We start from the raw sequence: 14,735 nt of genomic DNA on the forward strand, positions 1-14,735 counted from the left end.
TTATTTCCTTACCACTCTATCCTGAATTTAAAAAAAAATGCCTTTAAATATTAAGTTAGTACTCCTTCTCACTAGTGTGTGCTGAAAATGCTGATAATAAGGGATTGAAAAGACATTTGGTGAATCATTGCTCTGGTTCTTGAAAGGAAAGCATTTATACATTTTACAGTGGGAATTGGTGAAATACTTCCTGCTGCTCCATAGACCTCTATGGTTTGCTGTGGGTGAGACACTACATGAAGCAGCTAACCCAAGGACGCTGTTCAGGACCATAGGAAAGTGGTAACCACACCACAACCTCACCCCCAATCCCAACATGGCCTTAGACAATTGAGCAATTAGGAATGGACAGGTAAATATGTAAAAAGAAACCTAGAATTCTACCTGTAAATCTGAAATACTTGTATGCAATATTTTGTATGTACGTTAATAAAACAATGTCTCAATATGTTTTCAAGCATAATTTTTTAATTCTTTCCAGCATGTTGTCTATTCTGAAATACAAGCCAGAATGGAGCCAGAAAGATCATCCATTCCAGGTGCTGATGCTCTGAATGGGGGATGTAAAGGAAAGTGGACTAAGGATATGTATTGGGATCTACAAATTTGGAGATGAAAGCTTCAGTAAAACCTGTACTTCAAATTGCAAGAGTTATCACTGTTTCTTGGTCAAAGCTGCCTAAAGGTTCTCAGCTTCCCTCTATGTCAAGATTACACCTCACCCATTCCTCCTTACTCTTTTCTTTGTCATTAAGTGGCAAATAGCAAAAATTCTGTTGTAGCCTTTAAACAGTTGAGTGATAAGGTCATAGTTTGGAGCACTTACCTTTCTGTATACAATCTTCATTTCAATGTACACTGCACTGTTCATATGATAAAACATGATTCTGGGTATCCTAGCATACTCCAGGATGCTGCAAAAAATGTACTCTTATGCACAAACATAGGAGTTGCATCATTCCAGCCTGGCCAATCAAGATGGCAGAAGATTTGAAACCGGGAAGTGGACTAGGTGGAATAGTGACACCTGTGAAGTGAGGACAAGTAAAATTTAAAAAATAAATTCAGCCATGTAAGTTTATTTATTGCAATACTGAACCTGCCTGCTCACAAACTTTTCCTAACCACTTTTTTCTCTGCTTTAACACCTTTTAAGTCTCAAGTGATGTTATTAACATAATTTTTATTTCTCCAGAGAAAAAGGTGATGTGATAGTTGTCACTTGTATGATACAGATGCCACTTGGATTTAATGCCAACATGGCTGCCAGTTTGGATGACAGATGGATTATAAAATAAGTGGATGTGGTTATTGATAAATCAAATTTTGAAACAGAACAACTACATGGTAACTTTTATATAAGACCCAAATATTATTTTACAATATTTTAATATTACCAAAATGTATTCTTAAAGTATTCAACTTGGCCAAGCCCTCATATAAAATATTTACATTTAGTATGAGATTTGGTTTCATCCTCTGTGTCAAAAACTGGCAGTCAGAGCTTGTAATTCCATGGTGATCAAAACCCATGCTGTCTTGCAGCTCATAGGCTCATGTTGTGGTATTAAAACTGTTATAGTTAGAAGAGCTGTTCCTGTTATATGTTAGAAGAGCTGGGTGACAGCCTGGGCTACAACTATCTGGCCTGTCTGTTCACCCAGCTTCAAATGTTTGTGTAATAGTTCTATAAAAGTCTTTTATAAAATGTACCTTGAATTATTCTTCCTTATAAATCAAACAAAGATGTGAATTAACTACTAAAGATAACTATAATTTATATATAAAATTTTCAATCATGTTCAACTTTTTTCATGCAATAAGGCCAAAGGCCAAACAACCAAAAATGCAGATAAATGGGTCGGTTTATCAGTGACAATTATATTAAGTCATATTATTTCAAAGCAGTGGTGATTTGGATGTTTTATATGAATGATATTTGGTACTGAGTACAATTTACCCAATGAACACTGCTGAAGCACCAATCTTGCTCAGGACATCCTGGAACCCCCTAAACTGCAGCCTAGCAAAGGGAATCTGGAATGACCAGCTTAATCCCCTGCCACAAATACTCACACTGGGATGTACACTGGTAGTAACAGAAACACATAAACATAAGGAGCATAAAGCATTCAGACCTATCTAATTCTTAAATAATAAGTATTTGGAGTTGGAAACTATTGTCCAACCCTTGTCTCCTGTTGCGGTGGCTGGTTACTACCATTGCCTGCATTTGGTATGTACTCGGACCATTAGTTTGATATTTGCCCTGCTTTCTAGTTTTTTTTTAAGGGAAGTCTGATGTAAAGATGTCAGCTCTGCCTTGCACAGCATTGGTAATAAGTAAACTACAGAGATCTTTACAGGAAAAAGTGTACTATTAGTAAATATCAAAACAATGCACACGTAGTATACTGCCTTAAGTTCAGATTTAAAAAATCAAAATGAATTAGTAAAGCATTAAGTTGTATTTGGTTTATTGTCCATAAATGTATATAAAAATCTCTAAAACCTAAAGTTCATCCAGAGCTGCACATAAGCAAGTTTACCTCCTTGATGACAAAGCTAGAAAGGCTTGGACACCAATGATTTGTATTTTAATTGCATTCTAGAAGGTGCAGACTATTTTACTGGGCATTTGTATTAGGACATTCATTGTTTGACCACCAATGTAACAGAACTTTCTACTCATTGCTCCCTAATAACAGGAGGGAATAGGGCATGACTACCAATGTAAATAAATCCTTCTCCACTGACTACAAATGTAAAGAGGCTTCTCTATTGATTATCTATTTAGGAGGACATTGCATTTTTTTTGGATTGCATTTATTTTTTTGGCTAGTATAATTTTTTTATTTGTTTACATTCTGCTTGGACACGGCCTTCACTTTAGAATTTTGTGAGTATATGTTACCTCTGACAATAAAATGTTCTGAATTTAATACATTTGGGATTCTTGTGTCGTTGTTTTTTGTCCTTATTACATACAGCTGTGGATTTTCCTTGTCCTACATTTACAATGCTGTGCGATCTACATTTATTAAGGTGACTACTGGCCACAGGCTTGGGCTACACTGAATGGTAAAGGAGATAAAAAAACAGCACTGCATAATGGGGCTCTGGCACACATAGCTGATGAATTAGACATACGACGTTAAAAGAGATTGGAAGTAGAGGGTTAGAGAGTATGGTTTCACAGTTATCCCTTTAAAAGGAATCATTTAGGTGTGAAATAGAAAAAGTTCCCTCTGTTGGTTTACCTCTAACATGACAGTGACCAGACTTTCATATTGCTCCTCTGATTCATTAGCCACTGATGTAAATCAGGAGAAGATACACTGAAGAGGATACACTTTTATCAGTGAACCTGGGTGATCCAGCAAAGGTGGAATGGATCTAGTTTGGGATTGAAAACATTTGCTAACAAATGCTTTAAGAAATCCATTCCAGGTTTAGTGGATCACCCAGGTTAACTGATCAAAGTGTATCCTCTCCAGCCCTGGAGAGTTTTATTAAATAAGGTGCATTGTGTCTGAACTCAAAATAATTATATTTAAACAGGGCAGACAGCCAACTCTTCTCTAAGAACCTCAACAGTTTCCAGCTGATTTCATCTTTACCAAAGTGGACAGTTTAAGGCCATTGATTGATCAGCATCACATCTAAGTTACTACAACCCAACTCAAAGCAATATACGTTTATTATTTGGCTGTTGTTGCAATGTTTATTTCTAGCTGTCCAATATGTGGTTGTTCCACTTCCTTCTTCTTGTAACCTTTTTTTAAGCAGATTATATTTTTAACACGTCTTTGGGTGTATTGCCTTTCACTACTGGTTTCATGTGATGTAGCTTTACAGAGCGCAAGTAGAGAAATGTGCAGACTGCGGGATTTGTGGGACATTAACATCTTCATCTATAAGTGCAAAGAATATTACTAGTGTTATGCATGAATGTGATGCTTTACTGTATATATATATATATATTTAATGTTCACAATATGCTTTTTGCACATTATGATATTTATCAATAATGACGTCCCTTTCAATTAATTAGAGTCAAACTGCCTTTTAATCTTCATCATTATTAAATTACATTTTGGGCCAATGTATTCTATTTTCTTTCAAGAAAACAAAATTATATTAGATATAGAAAAGAACCTGAGGCTAGGACTACTTACAATTAAATGATAACTCATCTTTGGTCCTTAAATATTACAGCTAAAAGCTGTTGCAAGAAAGCTGAAATATCTGCTCTTGCTGATCAAGGTAAGCCTTTCTTTTCTTTCCTCACTAATTTTACTGCAGAGGCACGTGTTGACTTTCATACTAGACAAAATCATCATTGGAGAGAAGATAACAATGATCTGAAACTTGGAGTCTGCTATCCTGGAGTATTTATGATACTGTGTTAATATTTTAGTATCCACAGGAAAGGACTACACAATTCTATCAGTAGAAATGAGACACAGTGGAGATTATCACTGTCAGACCAATGATGAGGATAGAAAAAAGACTTTTAATGTAAGAGATGGTGAGTTGGATAAAAAGAATATTCTATACCTCATCCTCCCCTCTGTTCTTCCTCGAACCTCCCTAGCAGTTCTTTTCTTTCTGGTTTTATATGTCTAAAAGCAGTACATTTTTCATGAACATTTTTTTTACAGTAATTAAAAATAATACATTGAATAAATTAAAAAATCTATATATAAAAAAAAATATTAATTGAAATTTTTTTTTAAATACATATTATACTCATACTAATATATATACTGTAAAATAAATGTTCTTGAAAACAATGTACTGCTTTTACACATATAAATCCAATGTATTGCATTTAATACAGTTATTTTGCATTGAATGCAATACAAATGGATTTTGAATTTCCCGCCACGGCCCGCAGGCAATGTACACATGCACCGATGACTCGGTGATTCCCCGGTGACTCATCGTGTGCAGAAGCCGGCCAGAGGAAGAAGGAGGAAGACAGAGATCGGGGTGTTGGACGACGTGGGACGACGGCGGATCAGGTTAGGCTGTATTTACTAAGTGTGACTCGGGTTTACCGCTTTTAGCAACTTTTTGAGGAGTCACACTCGGGGTTACCACTAGGAAAGTTAATATTGTGCTTGAAGAAACCAGGATTAGATTACTTCTGCACTTACCTATGCAATAATGCTTTTGCCCCCATAGTGTACTTCTAACATCTAATTGTGAAATAAGTTGTATGCCAAATTGGCAGTATATTACCAGAATCATTACTACTGTTGTCTCCTGGGTTCCTGTGTATGTACTGTATGTCTTATCTGCGCAAAATCAGTACATTCTCATCTGAAATAAACAAACTGCCACTAATACACACATATTCACTTTTATTTGTAAGAGTTTATTATATATTTTTTTTATCTACTCACAAAGGTAAAGTTGTCCAGGTCCCAGACCAGATCATGTCTTACTCATTAACTTTTGTCTTGTGGCTTTGTTCTTTAAGTGCACTGGATATAAACTGGAAAGCAGAAACCTTATCAGACATGTAGTATTACAGCATTACATCATTACTGCATTATAGCATTTTAATGTTCCCCCCTTCCTCAGAGTCCAGCCTCGGTTTATGAGAGTGGGAGTTGCCCAATCTAGCTATATATAAAACCAATCTAGGTATAAAATAAAACAAACTGCCCTGTACACACTATTAGGAGGACATAATGACATAATGTGAGATTCCCTAGCTTAATACATATTAGCCAAAATGCCAGTGCCCAGACAAAGGGTACTTGTGAGTCTTGTTTAGACAAGAATAAATATTCTTATTGATATTTTGTTCACAAATCCCCAGCAACCAGTAAGTATCCCCAAAGACAGTAGACAATTGGCTTTTCTCTGTGCTTCTGGGAGGAAATTGAACTTTTTGATGATATATTTCTTGTGTAAACCTTATCTCTTATCTATTTAAATATGTGATATACAATTGTATTGTTTTTTAATAACTTTTTAATATTGTTATTCATATGAAAATGTGCAAACTGAAAATCCCAATTTGAAAGGTGCGTTGTTCATTTCTCATCACTAAACAGATTTTTGTATTGCTGCTGTTAACTTATCTAATTTAAATTGAACAGGTAATATAAGCTTTCTGGCAATGATGTTTACACCTAACTTATCACTCATTTGTTTTTTATATTAGTTGACTTAGTATCATCAGGCAGTGATATAAATTGTTTAAAAATGGGCAATATGCTTCACCATTACCATCAATGCTTTGGTCTTCATTTTGTGGATCTGATTCTGACCATGGTTTCATCTACAAGGAGTACGAATGCTTCCCTGTGCTGTTTTAGCCCATTAAAGTACAAGGCATTTTAATACTTTTCATTATTTTATTTTTAATATGAATATGCAGATATGTAATTCAGATGTCTTACCTTTAGAGGTCTTCAATGCAATGTACCAAAGAGTACAGTCAGTTGTATAACTTGTAAATAGATGTTGAGATTTTACATACCTTTGTTGTTTTCTTTATACCTAAAAGTAAATAATCACTGAATTTGGTAAAATGTTCTTCTACCAATGAGTACATATAATATAATTCTAAACTGCACATTTGTCACTTTGAAGTAGAAGAATATATAACCACAGCAAGTATAAATCCTACTTCTGTGTGTCGTGTAGTCAGAATGCTGTACATATATAAACTCCTTGAAATATAATGTACATTTTAGTTATTTAGCTTCTTAGTAAGTATTTTGGATATCATACATACATGTTGTGTAAGATGAAGATTCCTTGTCAGATCCATCCAGAAACAAATCAAACAAAAAAAATAAATTCACATCCATGTATTCACCAGATATCATGCTATTTTTGTAGGTCCGGTCATCCTTCAGGCTCCGCTCTATGTATATGAAGGTGATGATGTGTCTCTGCGATGTCACAGTCCACAGGACAACAACACGTCCTACAACACAGACAACATTCTACAGGAACAATCAGATAATCCAGACATCGGCCACTGACCCTGATCTACTCCCTATAAAATATACCGACCTGACAGACACCTACAGATGTGCAAAAGAAGTTCAGTCTACATTCCACTCAAGTGCTAACATCACTATTTCTTACACAGGTAAACTCTTAGTAGTGAATTTAAGCAAATTTAAGTTTTCAATTTCCAAATTCTTATCATTAGAGATGATTAGACACTTTTATTGATCTTGGCTGATTTTCTCAGTGATCCTATGCCTTTTCAAGTTAGTTGCAATGCCCCTAAAACAAAGCATTGTCAAACAGATTGCTGGGCTTTGGAGGTCAGGACCAAGGGATCATCTAAAGTCTTCAAAAGAGACATATGCTCCCCCTGACCCACCTATACAGCTTTAAGGCATCTCAGCTATGTTACATAAAGAATTTGCAACATCTCAAATTGTAAAACTTCAGCTGTATCCACAAGTGTCTCTATATTATACAAAAAAACATTTTTTAAGCAAAATTGCCAATTGTCGTTTGACTTGGGGCAAAAAAAAACTATTGTTAGACACTTAAAAGCTAAATTGCAATGCAAATGAACCCTTCTACCTGCTTTAAAAACACATCTTTACATCAATAATTTACCTTCAATTTGCTTTCCTAACAGCTGAAAGTTATTTCAAGGGGTCCCCCATGTTTAAAAGAAAAGCAATGTGTTTATTAAAGTTTCTTGAACAAAAAGAAAAAAGAGTTCTTCCATAAAAGATGAATCCTAATTGGCTAAAATATCTGAATGTGAGAAGCAGGAAGTGGGCGGGGCCTACACTGAGGTGTTTGAGGTAATCTGAGGTAAACTAAAATTACAGAGTCACCATTCCTAAAAGGAAGTGTGAAGTCTTGGGGTTATAAATTGTATGGGGGGGGGGGTACTCTGATAATTACAGAGTGACATGGGGGGGCATGGAAGGGAAGATGGATAACTGGGGTGTACTGTTATAAATGCAGGGAAATATTGGGGTGCAGGAAAGGCTACAAAAATGCCTGGGGTGTATTGGTATTGTGTGGTGACATAGGGGCTCAAGGGGGCTGGAGATAGGTGCCTGGGCTGCACTGTTATTATTCCATATATTTATATTATAGTAGGACAATATTGGGGTACAAGGAAATTGGGTAGCTGGATGTATTAGTATAAATGCAGGGAATATTGTAGTGCAGGGGGGAGGGGAGACAGGTGACAGCTGTTTACTGGTAATAAATGGTGATATAGGGGCTCTTCCGGCAATACATGCCCAGTAAGCCAGGCAAATACGAAATAAAAATCTGGGCAGCCTGTGATGCAAAAACAAGCAATTTACGGAGGCAGACCTGAAAGTGACATCCCAGAGAAAAACCAATAAAAACGTGTAGTCCTCGATATGACTACTGGACTGTGGGGTCACAATATTCCGTGTGACAATTTTTTTTACCAGCTATGACCTCGGTCAAGAATTTCGCAGTAGGAAACTTACCATGGTAGGCACAATGAGAAAAAATAAACCTGAGCTGCCAACTGAATTTTTGCAGATAGAAGGGCAGGGCTCCACAAAATTTGCATTTAAAGACACCACCACTGTTGTTTTATATGTGATATTGTAGAAAATATTATATCCTGATTTTCCCTTTGAATATAAGAAATGGTCTTCCTTCAAAATGTCTTTTTTCGAAATTCTCTCTCTAACAGACCAGGGTCATATATTCCCCTTATCAGATATTCCTTGATCTGACAAGCTCCATCCTTACAGAACCTCTAGTTTACAGCACCCATTGTAAAAGTTGGAGTTTTGTGTCTCTGGGTGTCATAAAACTCAGATAAGGCAGTAGAGTGGCTCCTGATTGAACTCTGAGATGTATTCTGAAACCCATTTATTAATAATCTTTGTATTTCCAATATACCGTTCTGTATGAAGTAGTTGTTGACTGATTCATAGTTGGATTGTTATAATGAGCATTTTGAGACCAGTTTGAGAGAACTAGTCTCCTAGGCCTCAGGGATGCCTGGAAACCATAGTTAGCCTGTCCTGGTGAACCATAAGTCCCAGACATGCCTAGTTTGGTCTCTGTGAACTCCTTATTTTGTGGTGATTATTAATCTGGGGGTTGGCAGTTCATAAAACCTGTACTTGTGAAATTTTTAATAATGGCTAGAACAAGAGCATTTTGGGAAGTGTCCACAGAGTATCATAACCCATGTGGACACAGCCCTTCAGACAGGCTGTCATTGGATTGTTGTATTAATCTCACCTCTGTTGTTGGCCTAGAAAAAGCCATGTGAGTCTAGCAGAGACAGCTCTCACTGACATCACTGGCTAATACCTTACACAGCGACCTGGACCAAGGCAAACCAGGGCAAGGCAAACCAACTCTACCCAAGCGGAGCAAGCGGAGGATGTTTCTTAAGGAGCTAGGAAATTCCCATGTCAAGGCAGACATTGAGCAGAGGAAACGGCTTCCCCAAGACCCAGTTACTGCACCCTTTGTCAGACAGCTGCAGAGCTCACCAAACGCTCCGTCCATGTCAACAACAACACAAAGAGCAATCAGTACCAGCATCCTCAGCCAGCCCTGCCTCAGCATCAACCAGCACAGCCACAACTCCATTGAATGCACCTGATTCCAAAAGAGGGGTCAAGTCTGCCCTAGCAATAAGGACAGGAAGAAAAACACATTGTGCTTTCACTAAAAAAAAAAAAAAAAAAAAAAAAAAAATAAAAATAAATATATATATATATATATATATATACATTTCTATTGGTTTGATTTGCTTGACTGGTTGTTGTTTGTTTAACCTTGCACATCTACATTTTGTATTATTACTTGTTCTGCTTTTCTGTTTTTCAAAAATATTTTTTGCCTTTTGTTGAAGTAAATATATACATGGATCAAAATTGACCCATAACACCATATATGGTACTATAGTTATTAACATTAGCATAAAAAAACTTTAGGAGATGTGTATTAATACCCCTCAGTATTAATCTGGTTCATTTTACCATTTTTAAAAAATAAAATAAAAAGGAGAGGTATGCTATTAAAGAAAATCCAAGGGGGTTGCACAAAATAAAATGAAGCAATCTTTTCATGGTTGAGGAAGCCTAACAAGGTAACCAAGAGGTAAGAAACAAATTGGATGAAAAATAATTGTTTTGAAGGTATTTTATGGCTGATTTAAGACATAGGTCAAATCTGACCAGTTAACACTCATGGATAGCAACAGTAAGCTAAGCATATAGGAAGGTTAAAATAATGAGAATTTTAAATGTACCTCTTTCACATTTAAAAATACTTATAATTCAGACCACCACGGAGGTTAAGTCATTGCAATTTAACTCAAAGAAATATATATTTCTAATGTTCATTACTTGCTGTCCATTCTGTGGCTGTTCCACTTCTTTTTTCTTGTAACTTTTTTTTAAGCAGATGATATTTTTAACATGTCTTTGTGTGTATTGCTTTTTACTGATGGTTTCATGAGATGTAGCTTTACAGAGAGCAGGTAGAGAAATGTGTTAGCTGTGGGATTTGTGGGACATTTTCATCATCATCTCTAAGTGCAAAGAATATTACTAGTGTTATGCATGAATGTGTGAGTATATATGTGTTTAGTGTTCACAATAAGCTTCTAGAACATTATGATATTTAACAAATCTTTAAAATAAGTGCAGGGGCTGCATGACAGGGCACGCAGCAAAGCCCAGGGGAAGGAAGGGTTAAGGATTGGGTATGTGAGGAGAGGATGAGCATGAGGGAGATTGGTCAAGCCTGAGAGAGGTGGGAATTAAGAGGGGCTGTATTGAAATTGGGAGGTCTCTCACGGGGTGAAGCCTGGCTGCAGGATAGGGTAGCTGAGGTGCTGGGGGGGCTCCTGTTAGCCCCTCTTCAGCTAGTGTAGAGGGGCTGCGGCCTCAGAGGCGTAGGCCTCCGGTGCATCTGAGCCCGGATTATTTTCCGAGGGCTCAGCACCATGATGTGTTGCCTGTGTTGCCTCTTGTTGCCTAAGAAGGGAGGAATCCTCTTCTTAGGCAAAGTTCTCTTAGGGGGGCTGCAGCTGTCAGGGAGCGTAGACCCCACTCACCACGTGGTGAGGCCTGGAAGGGGCAGGCCTCCGTGTTCTGCGGCCTCTCAAAGGAGGACCTGTCCTAAACCCGGGCAGCAAGGCAGGAGTCTTATGGCGTGCAGGCCTTACCTAAAGCCGGGGCCTTGCGTAATGCGCGAGCACAGCGACGGGGATCGGTGGCCGTCCCATCCGAGAGTGCAGTCGAGGAGGTCCTGGGGATCAGCTGGAACGGGGGGGCACTGCTCTATCTGGGAGCCAGCTGGGACTCTGCAGCAGCCGGAAGTAGGCTGCGAATGTCCCGGATGGCCAGATGTGACACAGGAACTGGCTGGGCAATGTCTCTAGACTTGGCCTGAAAGTGACGCGGACTAAGGGAATCCTTAGTGTTTGGAGTGGACACCCCGGGTGGGGGGAAGAGAGTGCTAGTGGTGGGTCGCGGGTAGGGGGAGATCTGGTTGCACCTGCAATAAGGAGGGAAGTGAGTGACAAGGCATGGGGGGATGTTTGCTATGAGGGACTGTTGGGGGCTCATTTAAAGGAGGAAGGTAGGGAAAAGATTTGGAGCGGTGAGTATGTGGATGTTTGTTCTTTGCTGCCGGTTGAGAGGTTTAATTTGGAAAAGGGGAGTGGGGCGGATGGGCACAAAGAGGAAGGTAAACTACGGCAGTATAGGTTGATCTTGTGCACGTTCTTTAATTGGCTTCAGGCCTTTGGTATTTTAGCCAGCGTCATTGGAGAGAGGCAGCTGGACCAGTGTGTTTCGCTGTTTTGCTATCAGGACACAATTCGTTAGGCATACAGGTTGTATGGGGGTGGGGGGTGGTGGCGAGATATGTTAGGTAATTTCATCAGAGGAAGGCTGTTCGTCCGTAGCTGTGCTGGCACAACAAGGATATGGGCTTGTGGTTGCGCCTGATGACGTCGGTTTGGCAGGTAAGCACGCTGTTTGTTCAGGGTGGGGTCGGTGGGCCTCAGCCAGGAGGCATGCCGGCCAGCAAGAAAAAGGGGGTCTGCTGGCTATTTAATGAGGGATGATGCAAATTTGAGGGAGGTTGTAAATTTAAACACGAGTGTTCAGGGTGCGGTGGGGCCCATGGCCTGTCAAGCTGCTTCAAGCATCGGGGAAAAGGGGAAGATGCAAGTGGGAAGGGGGATGACCCCGGTGAGGGTCGAAAGGATGCGCCCCTCTTTAAGTAGATACCTGGATAGGGAGCCGGTGCTGGTTTTGGAGAATGGCTTTAGGGAGGGTTTTCATATCCTGATCAGTTTTAGAAAAGCTGAGGGCATACCGAGGATATTGGGTTGTTCTATTTCCTTTTGGAGTGGGTGGTGCGGACGGTGGCAGAAGTGGATTCTGTCCACTATCCACTATCGAGATGATTTTTTGTTGATTGGGCCGCCAGGTAATTGCAGGGTTTTGTTGGCAATGCTCCAGCACGTAGCCGAGCGTTTTGAGGTCCCATTGGTGCTTGATAAGATAGAGGTGCCTGCTACGTGTTGGTATTTTTGGGGATTGAGTTGGACACCATGGCAATGGAGAGCAGGCTGCCACAGGACAAATTGTTGGCATTGTTGGAAGAGGTAAAAGGGGGGTGTGATAAGCACAAGATGAGATTGAAGGAGGTACAGTCTTTACTGGGCAAATTGAACTTTGCATGCAGGGTAGTTTGCATGGGTAGGATTTTTTGCAGGCGGTGGCCATGGTGGGTGTTAAGGCTTCTTATCACTTTTCTCAGTTGAATAAAGAGGTGAAGGCTGATCTTATAGTGTGGCGCAGGTTTTTGGAGAACTTTAACGGTCGGGCTTTATGGTTGGATAGGCCAGGTGACTCGGTGGATTTGAACCTGTTTACGGATGTGGCGGGGTCCAAGGTTTTGGGGCCTATTTTGGAGGACAGTGGTGTGCAGCGAGATGGTCTAAGGAATGGGTGGAGTCGGGGATGGTGCAGAATTTAGTCATTTTAGATCTGTTTCTAATTTTGGTGGCAGTGGAGCTGTGCTGTCACAACAGCTTACTTATGATTTATGTGTTGGTATGTTCCTGATCTCCCCTGTATTATACAGTTAGTTAGTATAGTCAACCTGTTGTCCCTAGCAACAAGTTTTCTTTTGTTGTGTTAGAGTTTCCAGCAGTGACTAGAGTGTTCCAGTTTAGCTGCGGGGGGTTGAGTTGGCTAATAAGGTCTGCTTTCCTTGTGACAATTTGGGGGTGGTGCAGGCCATTAATGGTTTCTCTGTTTCTTTGGGGCCGAAAATTTGTTTGTTGAGACATTTGGTGTTCAGGTGTTTGAAGTTTAATATTTTTGTATTTGCAAGGCAAACATGTCTCTCTAGGACCTTCATGGCAGGAAAACAAGAATAACTGGACCTAAAGCATTATCCTGTCTGCCCAGAACTACCCCCATTCCTTTACATACTTACCTTTTATACTATAACATGTCACCATGTCACAATCTTCACATCCTGTGGTTCAAATATTCTGATACAGGAGAAGCTTGAAAGATGGCCCCATAGAACTCCATACTGGTAAAGGGAAATATTATTACTGTAAATACACAAACTAATGTCGACCTCCGGTGTTACAAAAATATCTAGATACTACTTGTCAGTCACAGGAGAATCCCAGGCCAGAAACCCCAACCTCTGACTCCCCACTGTTGCCATCCTTACCCAACACATATACAGTACATGGGCTTGTCCTCTGCACAATCACAAGAAGTACTGCAGCTAATGCTTCTGTCTGGAAACATTCTGCGTGAGAAGTCTTCTAAATGCTGGATGGAGGAGACCTGGGGGAGCAGACCTCAGGGTGATGTAAATTAAATATGTGTTAGTTTGTATTTTAATTTTACACAATTAAAATATAAATATATATATTTTCCCTTAAGTCACTTGCTGAGGGCTTTTTCATAGATTTGAAAGTTCACAGTTTTTAGAAATGTACTGTAGACTATGTTAGATATCATGTGGTAATTTCTCTGAAGAAGCATCGCTTCTGCATATTGTACAAAACCAAAGAACAACTAAATAAGACTTTGCACAGTGGGACAGGTTTTGGGGTTATTGTCACAGTGTCTCATGAGTGGATGTCTGGATCTGCATTAATGAGATGTGTATATTCAGGCTAAAAGGCTTCTCATAACCTAATCTTCATTAACTGACATCATTGTCGAGAAGAACTGTAGAATTTTCCCAACTTGTACTCATCAGATCAGGTATGATGTACAATTCTTGCTCTACTTTCCTAATTAAATTTAATACATGTGGTGTAGTATAATGTACAGATATTTTGACATTACTATTTTACTTTACTATTTTTTGCAATATATCCCACAATGTTTATAATGTTACCTTTGTAATTGGGGTGAGAGCTAATGTGCCAAAGAGCACTCTTTTTTTTTTGGTAACTTTCAAACAAAGATTGCCCTTTACTTTGGAGATTTCTTCTTATTTTCTGCTTTGTTTCTGGAGCATGAAGTGAAGGGTAATCTCTTTGCTCTGAAAATTGACAGATAGAAAACCCCTTCATTTTTTATTCAACACAAAAAAATGTTTTGGCTTTTTATATATAATGCCAATATAAACATAAAGTCATCTACAGATGTCTCATACAGCTTTGAACGTATAATAAATGCTGACAGTTTAATTTATATTTCAAAGGATCCTTAATATTTTTGTCTTAT

At 38.9% G+C, this 14,735-nt stretch overlaps 1 protein-coding gene across 1 annotated transcript in view; it reads left to right on the forward strand.

The window, feature by feature from the left end:
- The window catches only part of LOC140342516 (Fc receptor-like protein 5), a 50,072-nt gene extending 47,160 nt beyond the window's left edge, over positions 1-2,912 (forward strand). Inside the window, exon 19 of the mRNA XM_072428723.1 lies at positions 482-2,912. Coding sequence (XP_072284824.1) covers positions 482-616 — 135 coding nt within the window. The 3' untranslated portion in view covers positions 617-2,912. The remainder of the gene's footprint in view (positions 1-481) is intronic.
- Positions 2,913-14,735: the final 11,823 nt, after the last annotated feature.

This window comes from Pyxicephalus adspersus, chromosome 12 (genome assembly GCF_032062135.1).
Source record: "Pyxicephalus adspersus chromosome 12, UCB_Pads_2.0, whole genome shotgun sequence".
Lineage (NCBI taxonomy): Eukaryota > Metazoa > Chordata > Amphibia > Anura > Pyxicephalidae > Pyxicephalus > Pyxicephalus adspersus.